This window comes from Podarcis vaucheri (genome assembly GCF_965113315.1).
Source record: "Podarcis vaucheri genome assembly, chromosome: 4".
Taxonomy (NCBI): Eukaryota; Metazoa; Chordata; class Lepidosauria; order Squamata; family Lacertidae; genus Podarcis; species Podarcis vaucheri.
The window spans coordinates 51,464,271-51,481,027 of record NC_138762.1 but is presented as its reverse complement, the minus strand read 5'-3'; the positions used below and the strand labels follow the sequence as shown (position 1 = coordinate 51,481,027).

The window sequence follows — 16,757 nt, the reverse complement described above, 5'->3', positions numbered from 1 at the left end:
GGTGAGAGGAGGCATTGAGAATAATTTTATTGAATACAAACTAGTAATTGTAGGGATCAGTCCATTTTATATGAACCAATAATCTATTTTAGCTTCTCTTTTGCCCTTTTCAAACATGCCCATCTTAGATAAGGTCTAATTTATTTTCCCAGCCTTTTATAATTGCTTTATTTTTACTATCTTCTCTGGGGGTATATCGTTCTGGAAATTAGAAATGTCTTCTTCATCCTTTCTGTGATATCTTGAATGATTCAATTTCATATAATTAGATTTTAAACACCACCATGTCTTTAGTGAAATTTCTTCGATTCGGCAGAAGCAGCCTCTTTTGTAAGACAACCTGTGCTTCCAAGATGTATTAAAGATGCTTGATGTTCATTCATCACCCTGAGTTAACAAAAAGACTTAGTGCAATATGCAAACTGTAAAATAATAAGGATGCTCTTAAAGCTGGATGACTTTATAGATTCCATCCGCCCCCTGCCAAAACCAGACATCTCCACACTTAGGGGATAATAGCTGATTGAGAAACAGACCTCATCCAAAAACCACAATCAAGCTTTGAGATCCATAAAACACATTTGTTTGTTCCTCAGTTATATATAACTCATTGAAAGTCAGGATCGCTTACATTTCCTTCAGAGGAAAAAAAATCAATTCAAAGTCATTAATTCATTTACTCTGCTATATCAACACAATTTGCCAAACACCAGACACTATATTAAATGCTTTCTTAACCATTATTGTTGTTGTTATTACAATGTGGTATTTTCCTCTCCAAAGAGGTTTGCTTATATAGTAGTACTGATACTGTTCCAACTCTGCTTATCATACAATTATTTATTAAATTTATACCCCCCTCCCTCTTCATCCTTTCTCCAGAAGGAGACCAGGGCAGAGAAGCATACAAAAGATAGAACAATGAAAATGTTTAAACCAGTTCCAGAACAGTCAGACTAGGAAAGATGATATAGTGAACATTGGCATAATCTTGAGAATATAGATTCTGGCTAATTGTGAGTATTGGCACCAGGTAAACCAAATCAATCTCCACTCAAATTTTGCTTTCTAAAGGATCACCTGGGGCAATTAATGTAAAAATTTCCCAGCCATCAAGTGCCATGTGTCAAAATGCATGTTTCTGAAGCAGAAGCTGCCTCTGCATGCAGAGCCTTATCACACATTGTAGAACACTGTATAATCAGTACTTGACTGGCAATGCCTAGCTGTTATATTTATGTATTTCATGCAGTTGTGTTCATATGTGTGCTAAGAATTATGGCTACCTAATTATCTTAAGGCTTTGCAATGGAGCAAGCTGTATATTTAAACAAATGAAGAATACTGTGACTGTTATGAAAGGTAACTACAATCCCCTGAGATTATTTCACATGGAAAGCTCAAGGCAAGGAATGTATCAGTTTTAGATGAATCTATTCTATCTGAAAAGAATTAGCTTTGGGATAGATTTTTGAAGGCATTTACATTCACCGTTTTGACATTCCACTCCCTCAACCTTTTCACTAGAGAATGAATAACATGACACCCTAACTTTAATACCTTTTTTAAAAAGAAAAGAAAAAAGACGGTCCTGTGATTTAAATAAGGGTTATTTTCAGGTAAGAATGCATTGGATTGCAACCTTCAGCTGTAATGTAGCACATAGACTGCTTAAATCTTACTGTAGTCAATGTGATTTAAGTGGCTTAAAAGGGTGCACAATTTTTCAGCTGGCAAGTTCCAAAGGACAGAAAAGCAAATTTGGAAACTCCACGGATCAAAGCAGTCAATCCACACTATTACTACATGAACTAAGGAAATAAGGCAGGCAGGCAGTCTGCCTGCCTGCCTTATGGGAGAAGGAAGGCAGAATGAGAGAAGAACATCAGGAGAATTTTTGGCAAATCTCAAACAACAGATGTGTCTGGGATGCAGAGCTGTCTCAGGGACAATTGCTAACATACGGATGGACAGAGGGAAATGTGGATTAAAATATAAATAAATAATATGCTGAGTGGAGTGCAGTGACCCAGGAGAGAGAAAACAACAAGACATTCTATTTAGAAAGGAGCAGATGATCAGGCTGGCTGATCAGGAAATTAAGCTGTTGGGAATGATGGCTAGATTCCGAGTGCTGCTAGCCATGTCAACACAATGTTCCTGGTGTGGATGGGCTCCGGTCCAGATCTTGATCGTTCCTGCAGCATTTGCTCCTGTGGTAAGCAGTGAAAAGGGCTCAAATCAGCAACATCTGCTTGGATCATTGAACACCTTGTTTGCTAAAGGCTTGAAGGGGCAAAGCCTATGGTAGCTCATCTGTTCTTTCATTGTCATAATTGGGAAAGCAATATTGGATTTCACAGCACACAAAGAAAACAAGAACAGCAAGAGTTGTAAAAACATCGCCCTCTTCATAAGGGCTAGTGTTTGTGTCGTTTAGCTTCAGAAAGAAAATGAAGTAATGTAAAGATAGGATCCTGTAAAAGTTCATCTGAAAGTTTTAAATGACTGCTTCTACATTTGTACCTAGAATAAGCGTACATTTTCCTACAACATTCCTGTAAGCATTTAATGTAGAGGTGGATGAATCTCCCAATTTTAGTATCTCCCAATTTCTAATTTTTCTAATCTGAATTTTTTTGTGGGGGGAAAGTTCTTATGGAAATCCATGCATTTATTTTTTGTGTGTGTCTGCATTTCGTCTTATATCTTTATTTTGGCAGCCATTTTCTATAATATAATGCTTTTTTGTACATTTTGTGCTGTACTCTTATATTAAGATATGCTTCTTGGTATGCATATTTTGGCTGAAAAACTGAATCACAAAATTTGGATAATGATAGTTTCAAAAGACAGCCCTGCTCTGAAAGAGTGAATTGGGTGGGTTCAAATAAAAATGTGAATTTAACTAATATCTCCTCCATCCCTAACATAATCAATTTTACTAAAAGGGTCTGGGTGGCAGGATCTCATCTTGCATATACTATGGGAACTGCACGTGGTCTATTTCTGAAATTTGTACAAAGTCTCATGGGCTCACACCTCTGAAATGTTTTCCCAAGGGAGACTCATGCAATACCTATATTCATGTCATTTATTTTCCCAGGCTTTGTTGTTGTTTAGTCGTTTAGTCGTGTTCAACTCTTCGTGACCCCAGAGCACGCCAGGCACTCCTGTCTTCCACTGCCTCCCGCAGTTTGGTCAGACTCATGCTGGTAGCTTTGAGAACACTGTCCAACCATCTCATCCTCTGTTGTCCCCTTCTCCTTGTGCCCTCCATCTTTCCCAACATCAGGGTCTTTTCAAAGTATTGGAGCCTCAGCTTCAGGATCTGTCCTTCCAGTGAGCACTCAGGGCTGATTTCCTTAAGAATAGATAGGTTTGATCCCAGGCTTTAAAACATCTGAAACAGATGGGAGTACTGTGTTTAATTCTGTGCTTTCAGGCTTCCAGGTTTTTCTTTTGTTCTTGTTATAATAATAATTTATTATTTATACTCCACCCATCTGGCTGAGTTTCCCCAGCCACTCTGGGCTGCTCCCAATCAAGTGTTAAAAACAATACAGCATTAAATATTAAAATTTTCCCTAAACAGGGCTGCCTTCAGATGTCTTTTAAAGATAGGATAGCTGCTTATTTCCTTCACATCTGAAGGGAGGGTGTTCCACAGGGTGGGCACCTTTACTGAGAAGGCCCTCTGTCTGGTTCCCTGTAACCTCACTTCTCACAATGAGGGAACCGTCAGAAGGCCCTTGGCGCTGGATCTCAGTGTCCGGGCTGAACGATGGGGGTGGAGAGCCTCCTTCAGGTATACAGGACCGAGGCCGTTTAGGGATTTAAAGGTCAGCACCAACACTTTGAATTGTGCTCGGAAACGTACTGGGAGCCAATGCACATCTCTCAGGACTGGTGTTATGTGGTCCTGGAGGTCCCTCCCAGTCACCAGTCTAGCTGCCGCATTCTGGGTTAATTGCAGTTTCCGAGTCACCTTCAAAGGTAGCCCCACGTAGAGCACGTTGCAGTAGTCCAAGCGGGAGATAACTAGAGCATACACCATTCTGGCGAGACAGTCTGCGGGCAGGTAGGGTCTCAGCCTGTGTACCAGGTGGAGCTGGTAGACAGCTGCCCTGGACACAGAATTAACCTGCACCTCCATGGACAGCTGTGAGTCCAAAATGATTCCCAGGCTGCGCACCTGGTCCTTCAGGGGCACATTTACCCCATTCAGGACCAGGGAATCCCCCACACCCGCCCACCCCCTGTCCCCCCAAAACAGTACTTCTGCCTTGTTGTTGTTACTGCTGACAATGTTTTCAATGCATGGTTCACTGAAAGAATCATTGTGCTGTGACAGTGCAGAATGCAAATTCTGAAAGTGAAAATAAATAAATAACTGCATTAACACACACAAAGAAGTTATTATTAGGTCTATTTTTATAGAAAAAGAGGTGCCATTACTCACCATGGATGCCTCCCTTGTTCCCTTATAATGGCAATGGTGCCCACCTGAGAGGAGCTGCAACAGAGTTCCGGTGAGTTTTGACTGTAAAAAAACCCTGGCTTTTATTGAAAGACACTCTCTTCTTGGCAGTTAGAGACAGGTTGCAAACATTTACATAGGCCACATAAAGGGATGAATCTAACTAAGTCATTGTGAGAGCAATGGGACTTCTTATGGAACTTCTCCCTGCACATTTTCTGTACCTTTCCCAAACCTGCTATGAAGCATTGTGGGGAGTAGATTTGGGGCGAAAGGGCTGGGAAGTTCCACTACACAATCAGAAATTCAACTGCTTGTGCAATGACCTTGCTGGATACAACCAAAATGTTTGTTACCACTGAAGAAAGATGCTGTTGCAAGACAAATCTCCCTTGCTCTCACCTGTTGGGAATTGGTCACCTATCCAAGCATTTCTATGTCAAGAGGCGAGCGATTTAATTCCCTATTTTGTTGGAGGTGGCAACAATTAATAATTTACCCTAAATTCTCAGGCAAGTTAGGAGAAGTAAATGGCATTATTATTCTCTCCTGTCACATCATGAATTAGTTGGAAATCCTGTATCTAGCCTCCTTCCTTCTTCCAGGCTTTTCTCCACATTTGGACCAGCTTCACACATACAGTGGTACCTCAGGTTACATACGCTTCAGGTTACAGACTCCGCTAACCCAGAAATAGTGCTTCAGGTTAAGAACTTTGCTTCAGGATGAGAACAGAAATCGTGTGGCGGTGGTGCGGTGGCAGTGGGAGGCCCCATTAGCTAAAGTGGAGCTTCAGGTTAAGAACAGTTTCAGGTTAAGTACGGACCTCCGGAACGAATTAAGTACTTAACCCGAGGTACCACTGTACTTCATTTGAGTAGACTCCCAAACTCAGATGTTCAACAGATACATGCAGATGATGTGAAATGTTAACCATATTAACTTCTTAAGCACTGATCTTGAATGTCCAATGCTTGCAATACTTGTCACATTATTTGTGAGCAAGCTACAAGCCAAGAATTATTTTCAGAAGCAATTTGCTATAGGTTTCCGTATTCTAAGCACTCAATCATAAAACAGGGAGAACATTCACCAGATGAATTATTCATTGCTGTTTAGTCACCCAGTCTCACTCTAAGAACAGATGGCATTTCACTTCTTTTTCATGTTTCAGCTTTGATATGTACATGCAACATTTTAAACACCTCAGAAGGCCTTTTTTCGATTTCTATGAAAGTGCAAAATCCCATACCACTTCCATGTGTGGATTTTCTAAAAGCAACAGCCACCCAAGATGCAGAAAAACCAATTTATTATTATGTGTATAATTAAAATTGACTACTACACTTGTTTATTTTTAGAAAGAAATAGGAAATGATAAAATAATGGCAGCAGAGTTTAGATGCAGATCTTGATGCAGCTCCCATACACAACTGGCAGCCCTGGATAGGAATGTGCAACCTTCCAAAACCAGTTCACTGAAGCCTGGATGAGATGGACACCAGAATCTTCATCTGGGTGTCCATCTCCATCTACACTGAACATGCATATCAGGTCTGAATGGGCCAATGTATGCTACAGACTCAATGCACTCAGCTCTATCCAATTTTCTCCAAATAATATTGGGGTTATGTGTTATGTATGCACATATGTATATATTCATTCAATTTATCAACTCTCCTGAGAGTGATATGCAAAACATTTCATTGTGGTCGTGCGCCTGTCATTAATGTTGACTGTATATTTTAAAAGTATTTTTGGCTTGTATTTGTGCTATAAACATGATGGTGGGGGAAAATGCTGTCTAAATGCAGCCTGACTTATGTTCATTAATTTTAATGGGGTTACTCTGAATAGTGCTAACATGAATACAAGTCAAGGTCTTTATCGTTATCTTGGTGGTTCCGCTGTGGTACATCACCAAGAGGTACAATGAAAACTTCTGCCATATTCTGATGGTTGCTCAGAAAAAGCGAGATACATAATTCAAAACAATCAAGTACTTTCTTAACCTTTAGACAAGTAAGGTAGCGATACAAATTTACTTAGCTTAGTCATATGCCTCTAAGAACAATTCTCTATTGTTGGAAGAGATTTAAGCAACTTAAATCACATAACTCTGATTTTAATGGTGATTTGTACATGTTTTTAAGTCTGATCTTTGTAAATCAACCTGAGACGACTCACTGAAGGGTGGACTATAACTACAAATCATAAATAACATTAAGAATAATAGAGGTGCCTCTATTAGGCCTGTAAAATAATACTCATTCCTTTGCATTTATGAGGGGTACACAAGCTGAATTATCATATAATCATTAGGTATTGGTTTTGTTCTCTTTGAATCCACAGAGATACATTTTAAGTTTGTTGGCAAAGATCTTCAAGTAGGCAAAATATTCTGATGAACAGCATTTGTTTCTAGGATATTATTATTTTCTAATTATGGCACATCTGTGTTTATTCATATGCAAGTATGGGTTTTCTGGCTGGATAAATGATGAAACAGAAGATGCATTTTTATGTCTTGCAACACATTAACCAGGAAAATACATTTCATGTAATTCAGTGGCATGGCCACTATTAAATCCTGTGTAATTGCAAACCACTATGCAACCTAAGCACATATTAACACTGAGCCCATACACATAAATACAAAAAATGTATTTATTTCCATTCTTATGAGGGCAAAAGCAGGTTTAAAATGAAAATTCACACAATATGACACACATTCACATGCAAGGAAAAACTAAGTAAAACTAAGGCGATATCAAGAGTGCTTTTACTAAATTGCTCCAATTTACTTTCAATTTTTCCAACACTGCAAATTCTGCCTAAATTATTTCCACTCCAGTGGATTTTTCCTTTTAAATACGATTGTGGCCTGGTTCCCACATCACATTAAACCGCAGTTTAATGTGTAACCATGGTTTAATGTGAAATAGCAGCATGATTATGTATGAAAGCTAATAGCTTCATAATAACACATTATAGGCCTATTCGGATGTTATCCCCCATGCATAGGGCTACTGTGTGGAAGGAAGTGGGGTTGCACTACCAATCTCACAACGTCTGCCATCCGCCACTGGTTCCACACCTTCTAGTAAGGAAGTATTCTCCCTTGATGTGAACATGCAGACACAGAGCCCAAGAATTCTTATGGAGAACCCAGGACAAAATAGGAACTTGAGAATGGAACCTGAGATAAATTGCAATTTTGGTTATTAGGTGTGAAATACTTACAACACAATCTCTTGATGTAGAGGAGAAGCAAGCTGTGAGGGATAACTATCAATGAAAGTTGGGGTATAAAGGCATTGGATACATTAAAAATAAAATGTAGGGAAATGAAATAAGGGTTCCAAATCTCTCCTCCAAAACTCCATATTTTGATATAAATGACAAATGTTAATGTTCCATTACTTAACAAATTGTCATAATGTGTCAAAGCATCAACACCAGCAATGTTCTGCATTATTATTATTTAAGAGTTGGTCATTTTTCTTCTTCTCATCCTTTGTAATGCCTTTGTGTAGTTTTGTTCTTCCTTAGTTTTATTTAAACCGCCTTTAGTTCTCTCATCTTATGCATCATACTTATTGGATTTTCATTAATGTTTCTCTTTCCTTTGTTGACTCAAACCTTTTGGTTCCTCGAGCTTGAGGCCCTTTGATCTGTGTTCTTTATCTTTGGCCACTGGGTTTTCTTATTAACAATCATGTGTGCTGAAGATATTGTCGTTCATAGATTCATTTAAATGTGTGAAATTGGAAGTGGGCCCAGAGAGTGTGATCTCTTTCATTGCTGCGCCAGGTGTTCTTTCCCCAATATGAAGGTGTGAACAGTTCTTTTGACAAATGCTTATCGTTAATCTCTGATTTCTCTGTGTCCTCTTCTTTGTGGCCTCCTTTCTTTTTTTGTCGCTTGTCAAATTGTATTTCTATCTCTGTTTTTTCACCTTTGGGCTTTTTCTGTATTGGCTCCCTTTATGAAACACATTTACCATTCAAAATTCATTCATCTAATTCTGTTCCTCTTAAAAGAAAAACAAACAAACAAAAACCAACATGCATACTGAGACTCAGTTATTCCAGTTACTATATTATTATTTTGGCACTCTCCCTACCAGTACATAGAGTTTTTGTTTGTTTGTTTGCTCTAATTTAGTTTGTAAGTTAATTGGCCTGGCTAGGAATAGCAAGTGAGCCACATTATGTTCCTCAACACTGCTGATCTTTTCTCTTTTTCACCAAAACTCCCAGACCAAGGTAGTGACGAAAGATAACTGCTGGAAATTAGGTCTCAGTTCTGCTTCACAATACTGCTGTGGCAGAATCTTAGGTGTCAGGAGCTCTGCAAAAGTAGTTTCCAAGACTTTAACATCCATAGATCAGAAAACAATATTGTTCAGGTTCCGGGAATTCTAGAGGAGTGGATTTGAAAATTTTCACCCTGTGGATCAACTTTTAAACTGCTGCAGACCACTGAAATACTCCCTCCCCCTATCAGGCCTGCCATAATCATTATCATCACCAAAAAGGGGCTAGAAGGGTGCCAGGAGAAAACTGTAATGAAATGCCATCCTTTGGTATAAAATAAACAAATAGCGAAGAAAGTGTATCAGTGAAAATACACGCATGCAACTCCTTATTGTGCTAGAATATTAATCTAACATTAATACTTAAAATGTTATGTGAAACTTCATTTAGAGACTGTGACAGTTCACTGTCAATCTATTTATCAGTCAAGGATATTGCATATGCCAAACACTGCAGAAGCTCAGAAACATATGGGAGAGTTTCTGAGACTTTCAAATGTTCATATATATGAAGCATACCATATTTTTATATTCTACGTATTAGAATGGCATCATTTTTTACAGATTGTATCAGCCAAGATAAATAATAACTGATTTAATGTCTATTTATGGTGCAACCTAATGCATGTCTACTCAGAATCCCATTAAGGAAGTGCTTATAATAGTAAAGGACCCAATGCACGCCATCATGAATGTCCTTTAATTACATGCTATTAATTGAAATAGCTTTTTATATCTTTGTTTCCAAGAGATGATTCTGCAGTTCTTTATACACTTTTCTCAATCTATGCAAGAAATATTTTATTCTCTTGGAAACTATTCCAAACACCTTTTTTTTTTTAAGCATAGGCACCTAGTTGACTATGCAAATTAACACAGGTTCTTCATCCTTACCTGCCAATGGAGCTCTGCTTGCAGTTATTAGGTGGAATTATTTTTAATGCTAGCAACAGTGCATTTGTAGAACTAAAGACTGATTATTATTTTTGTGATCCAAACTATCTCACTGACAATAGCAGTGTACTTGAAGACTTTCCCATAAGTGCTATACCAAAACATCATCATAAGTTGTAGTGCAGAAGGAATATACTATTTTTCTCATTTTTGATAGCATGTCGTTTTTGCTTTAAAATGTCTTCTGGAAAACTTTCTCTGGAAACAAAATTTGGAATAGTTAAGGTTTTTAAGTAAATGCTCTCCCAAATCAGCTTATTCCTGGCAGAGAGACAGAAATGGAAAGTGAAGCATTTCATTAAAGTAAAAGTCTCTTTACTATTAATATACAAATGGTGAAGAGTGACAAATAATTGATATAACTGTAATCCATACTTTCAATATCTTTCATAAATACAAAACTTCAGCATTGCAGTATCTTTTTTTTACAGTTTAGAATATATATATACAGCATTTCATAGGGACATAAAATTCTGAAACGATGAACAAACGCACCCCAGTTGTAGGTAACGCAACAGTACAGTAAGTGGATCAGATGGCAAATACCATATGGAATGTTGAAACAAAAGAAATGTTGATGAACAAAAACTGTTAAGTCTTAATTTTACTGTACACAGAATCCAAAATACCTACTAAATGTTCATTTTTTTGCAGGATAACTATCCTTGTCAAAGTAGGCTATATATCTGGAGGCTTAAAATGCTCTGTCTCTTTTTTATTATCCACTTATGTACATTCAGAGGCTGTTGTGATGATGGCAACTGAATTAAACTGCATGATTAAGGAAGTAACTCAAAGGCCCCAGGGGAGGGTAGCAGGTGGCTGCAGGGTGCAGTGGTTCCCAATCTGCATGGGTTGGGTAAGTCCTGCCATTGAAGGTTCCTCATGGCAGTGGCAGAAAGCTCCACTGCTGTTGCTCCTCTGCATTCAGACTTCCAGGGGCAGTAGAGAGTGAAAAGGGGTACACTGTGAACATGTCAGGAGGGACTGGGGGAAGTCTTAGATTAGCAAGATCCAAATCCCTCCTATGCCCCTGAAGAAGGAAATGAATATTAAAAACTGACTAAAGAAAAATAGAAAAAACCATTCCTCTGACCTTCTGCCTTGTACACACAATATGGCAGGGCTTAGGATATGATGGGTAGTCTTCCACAGACTACTCCCTGCCTCCACCTAGGATTGTTCTGCCTGAGATCTCTTTCTGAGAACAAGTCTCCTTACAGTTTCCATTCAAAACACGCATAGGTTTTTATGTTATTGTCCATCTATTTGTTGCTCTCTGTTGGCTGAACCACCACTTCAGCATTGCCTTCATGGGACCTGTTGCTGTCCTATCCTTTCCCCCATCTTTTCCTGTTTTGGTCACCTCTCTTTTTACTGCTCTACTGCGATCACGTGGAATCAGTGGAGCTTCACATTGATAAACTTCAATTGTTTTGTGCCCATCCACACCACACAACCCAGGACAGGGCTACAAGAAAATCTTAAATACAAGCAGAATGGAAATCACAATGCCTTTTTAAAGAGAATTTTTAACTAACAAACTGTAATTGGCCCAAAGACAGCTCTGAAGCTTCCCAGCTGCATCAGTAAATTGATCAGGTCTTCAAAATCTAAATGCAGGTTACATTTATACATGAATGGTGGAAATGTTGCAAATTCTGTGGCCAGAAGTCGCTCTATCTGGTGAGTGTAATATTACATAGCAATGAAGTTATCGTGTGTAAAAGAATCATCTCACGTGTGGCTACTGACGAGGGTTCTGAAAAAGAAGCATATCTAACTGAATTCCTAAACATATTCAGGGGACCACTGCAGTAATTTTGTCAAAGATACTAAGTTTTCCTTATAAGACTAGCAGCCAGTGATTTTAACTGATGCTTGGACCTGATGTCCACTCCCTGCATAGAAATGATTGAACTGCATGCTGCAATAAGAGTTCTTGGTCAATAATTTATTGTGACAATGCAAGCAGAGGCAGTGAATTCAATACGAGCTTCGGCAACACTCCTAATAGTTTTATGATCCACTGAAAATTGAGGGATAGTATGTTGCAAATCCTCCCCCCACACACACACACACCTTTTTAGGAAAAAAAGAGAACAGAATTAAATGTTAAGAGTTAGGAATATTAACACAGAAGGCTATTTATTGATAAGATTGCTCTAATAAGCCTTTGCTATGATGATTTAGTTAAAGAAGGCAATAATTGAAATGGGGCTTTTGTTTCTCTCATTGCTTTTGTGGGAGATAGCAGTGTCTGTTTTGTTTTAATCTTCTTCAAAAGAGCTCTCATTCTCTCTCCCTTAAAGGAAAGTTGAAGAGAGACGTCTAAAAACCCATAACTACATTTAGCAACATACTGAACAAATACAAACAAAATGGCTACTTTGCAAGTCTTAGGTGGGTTTGGGTTTTTCATGGTGCCACTGAATAACATGATGGCCCAGGTGTATTTCCATATGCAAGAACGTAAGCAAGTCTGAGGCTCTGTATTCAATGAAACTAGGGATCTATAGATACATGACTGGAGGTGGGTGTTGTTTTTTGCTTGACTAAAACAGAGTGACATCCTACCCGCTCTGTTACTTACTGTGCTAAGCAACAGGGGAAAATGACTCACAGTTTGGCACTTAAATGAACTTATTTCACAATCATTAGACAAATAATTGATTTCTAATACACAGTTCAAAGCTTGGCAATATTTAGTGGCATTTGTCATATGATTACATATTGTCTGTCTCAGTAATTGTTTTATTGTGGACTATTGCTGTATATTTCTGTAGATAGAAACTAGACCTCACACACACACCTGTGAGCTGCTTATGAAGGACAGTTACAATCTTGCATCACCCTACAAGGTGGTATTGGTTTATTATTATTGATCTAGCACTCGAGTTACCAGATATTCCTATATACTAATAGAAAATTCATTCTCTGAGTGTCAGTCCAAGAAGGAGGTAGGTGGTGGGCAGGGCGGGATTAATGGAGGAAGGAGAAAGTTACATACTATCTCATTGATGACTGAGGAATGAATGGCCATTGGGGGAAGGATGGAAAACTTGGGGAGGGGGTGAGTATCCTAGAAAGGGGCACTCTCCACACCACAATATTTCAAATGTTTCAAAAGGAGAAGTTGGAACAATGGATTCTAGTTGATAGAAAGCTAAAGCACTGGTATGTGCTATAAAATAAAGCATTAAATATGAAATTAACTACAATCATTTTGTAGCTGATTTTCACATGTATTGCATTGTTCTGAAATTTAAGAGAATTCCCTATTTAACTCTTAATTGTGGAATTCTATCATGTTGATTTCATTATGCTATTTTTGTATTCGATGTTTGAAGATAGGTTGCAAAGATGTTGTCAATCACCTGGAGATTTTATTTTTTGGGTAAAATATGAACACTATATAAACTGTCTAAATAAAGCGAAAAGTATTCAAAGTAGTTTAGAAAAACTATATTTGTCTTCAAATAAAGATGGCTCTGACATATGGCACCACATTATCAGACTGTAGGACCATTAATATTTAGCAGTTCTAGCATGATGACACAGGAAGCCAGTAAACATGTTATGAAAATTTCTAATCAAGTATATATATATTTATACCCATTCCATATATTTCAATAGTGTATGCCAGAGAAGGTGAATGCTTTATCAGGCCATTAGTGGATGGAAACCTTGAGCCCAGCAGTGCAGACCTATCATACCATGAGCCCTTGCTGGGAGCTGCAAGAATCGTCAGGACATGGAGGTGGAGTAGCACTTCCATATCTCTGCCCAGCATATCTCTGCACCCCTCCCATAACACCTTCAGCCTTTTGCTCCCTTGTTTGCCACTCAACAACAGCAGTTGCATAATGCATTCCTCCCATGCAGGACTACTGTTCCATGTGTTTATTAACAGCAACGATTTAAGGGGGACCTGGGAGCCAAATGAATATACTGCAGCTGATGGCAATTTTACCTAGGGTCAAAAAAACAGTTTTTATTTGTTATTTTATTTCAATAGCAAGTTACACATCTGTAGAGGCCAACCAAAATTTAACTGTTGAAGGGTATGATCCACAAATTGTTCTATTGCCATCACAGCTATCCAGTACAAGGCATGCCTAGGGTTTGGAGACTGCAGTTCAACATTCTATTTTTATTTGGATTTAAATGCATCTTAAGGTTGTCTGCTTACTTCATTCCCAAGCTAGGGAAGATATTGCCGGGAAAAATTATGTATAGAATTCTATGAGAACAGAAACAGCATTTTAAAAGTCAACTGGTTTCTTGGATATATTTTCCTCTATTGTTTAAATGCAGCTCACACAACCTCAGTCTTATCTTTCTAATCACCTATCCTTTGACATTCCTCCTAAGACCCACATTTTCCATTGCTTTTATTTTATTTTTGTGTAGTTGGTTTATTAAATTGGTGGTGGAAGTGAAAATTACACAGGGCGTGGCCAAGTCTAGAGAAGTTTTTTTTGATCTTGGGTTTTAGTTTACGTGAATAACTTTTAAAATATATATTAGAACAAATATGATTATTGTTGTAGTAAACGAATGAAAGCAGAAATGTGCATATTATGTTTCTTTATAAATACATTGAGGCAACTCAGTTGAGCTTGTATTTATTGTTGTAAGACTTGCTTTGAAGCTGAGTGCTATGGTCATAAGTCAGGATTCTTATTTTCACAACAAAATAAGTTTCGACATTTTTAGCTTACACATGATCTTCCAAACATAAATACAAAGTATCTGAAGCACTGAAATTTCTGTGGACTTTTGATAGTTAGGATGTGATCGATGTCTTCATCAAAATAGTTCACAACTTTTGTTAAAATCTGTACATCAAACCTACAAACCCTTCATTGTCTGGTGTGAAGTGCAGGGTAACAGCATAAGGAGGTTGTCTACTCTGTGTCAAAGATCAGCTGCAGTCAAGTCACTATTTAGCTTTGCCAGCCACATATATCTAATTTCTAATGGAGCCTAATATTATATCTATCTATATATATATAATTTGTTTATATATATATTCTTTTAAAGGCAACCAAAATCTTTTAAAATTTCAAGTACAAACAAATATAAATGTATATGGCACTTTCTCTCAGGGTTTAATTTCCATTGTAAGTGGTACGGCTGTCAGGTGTACAGTCTGTGGCTAAGGGGGTTTCTTGAATTTTTATAAATAGATTTCTTCAGTGATAAAATAAATTACAATATTTATATTGGCTGATTTGCCAAACTGAGACCACGGGACTGATGTCATCCAGGACTACAGACTAAAACTATTGAAATAAAGTGAAAACGGACAGTCAACAGAAGTCATTTGAACTACTTCTGAGAATTATTCCATCTTAAGTTGCCCAAGAAACTAAGGTCAGCTGTAAAGTTTTGGTCACAGATTTATTTGAATCCAAATGCCTTTTATTCCCCTCTAGACAGCTGTAGTTGTTGTATTATGCTTTGCTATCATCTTCTTTTGACTGGATGATGTCATTAGAAACTTTGATTTCTATAGTATCTGAATTTAAAACTTCTTTTCCATTTTCTTCCTTTAATGGCAGTTTCCTGTGAGAAAGTAAGGAAAAACCAAAATATTACATTGTAAATTCATGGGTGATTTTTTTTTTTTTTGGGTGGGGGGACGGGGTGAGATCATTTTTCTCTTATTCAGATTTTGTTGAGAGCACTACACCGCTGCAGTGGCAAATCTTTAAGTTTATCTATGCGTCTCTTCCTCCCCACACCACTTTCCACCACTGTTAACAATGTGCAACACTGCCAAAAAATAATTGTTCATACAATTGCATCAAGTTTCATTTTGTGAAGTATTTTACTGATGCCCATGTGTTGTTGTCTTTCATGCTCAATAGAAGCTTTTCTTCTGGTAGAAATAGGTTTAGTTCTGTTTTTAACATTGTTGTAAATCACTTGGAGACATTCCCATAAAAAATGATTAACAAATCTAAGAAATACTACTACTAGCAGGCAGGGTCCCCCAATGCAGATTGGGAATGGGGTGGGCAACAATTTCAAGCTTCTCCTTCTCTCTCTGGGGTCCCAAACCAGATCAGGCATTCCCACACCTGCCATTTACATTTGATTGGTTTCAAAGGGATGTCCATTTAACCAGCTACATTTGGATTGGGACAAATATCTTCAAGAACAAGCAGTTGCTAGAAAATATATATTATATGATAGAAGGTGCATCGAGATGATATGTTGTAAGGTACACTAAGATTACTTTCCCCCATAGTTCTGGGAGGAAAGCTGTTGTTGTTAGTGCACAACCTACAGCCTATACACTATGGAGATGGTAGTGTGATCTGGACCTAGGTCACAGACCCACTTACATGGGTTCAGCGATGAGTCATCCCTTCTGCTCATTCAGTTCTTAGTAGCAGGCAACACAAGGCAGCTACCCTGATCTTTTTAGCTAGCAGCTATTGTTCTTAGGGGACGCGGGTGGCGCTGTGGGTAAAACCTCAGCGCCTAGGGCTTGCTGATCGCATGGTCGGCGGTTCGAATCCCCGCGGCGGGGTGAGCTCCCGTCTTTTGGTCCCAGCTCCTGCCCACCTAGCAGTTCAAAAGCACCCTTAAGTGCAAGTAGATAAATAGGTACCGCTTTCTAGCGGGAAGGTAAATGGCGTTTCCGTGTGCTGCGCTGGTGCTGGCTCGCCAGAGCAGCTTCGTCACGCTGGCCACGTGACCTGGAAGTGTCTCCGGACAGCGCTGGCCCCCGGCCTCTTAAGTGAGATGGGTGCACAACCCTAGAGTCAGACACGACTGGCCCGTATGGGCAGGGGTACCTTTACCTATTGTTCTTAGAGAATGCTAATTCCGTAACGCAGCAGACTACAGTTGAGACTTTCCTGTTGATGTCAAAAATTACAGTGCTCCAGAGGCAGGGGTCAAGGCAGCGAGCAACCACAGCACCTGCTTGAGCTACTTTCTGATGCTCAACATTGAGCTGAGGGTCAACCACAGAGTTCCTGTTTGATA

General features: G+C 38.6%; 1 protein-coding gene across 1 annotated transcript in view; it reads right to left on the bottom strand.

Moving 5' to 3' along the window:
- Positions 1-10,045: 10,045 nt before the first annotated feature.
- NCAM2 (neural cell adhesion molecule 2) overlaps positions 10,046-16,757 on the bottom strand; it is a 204,613-nt gene continuing 197,901 nt past the window's right edge. The window contains exon 18 of the mRNA XM_082220742.1: positions 10,046-15,323. Within this exon, the coding sequence (XP_082076868.1) occupies positions 15,212-15,323 (112 nt within the window). The 3' untranslated portion in view covers positions 10,046-15,211. The remainder of the gene's footprint in view (positions 15,324-16,757) is intronic.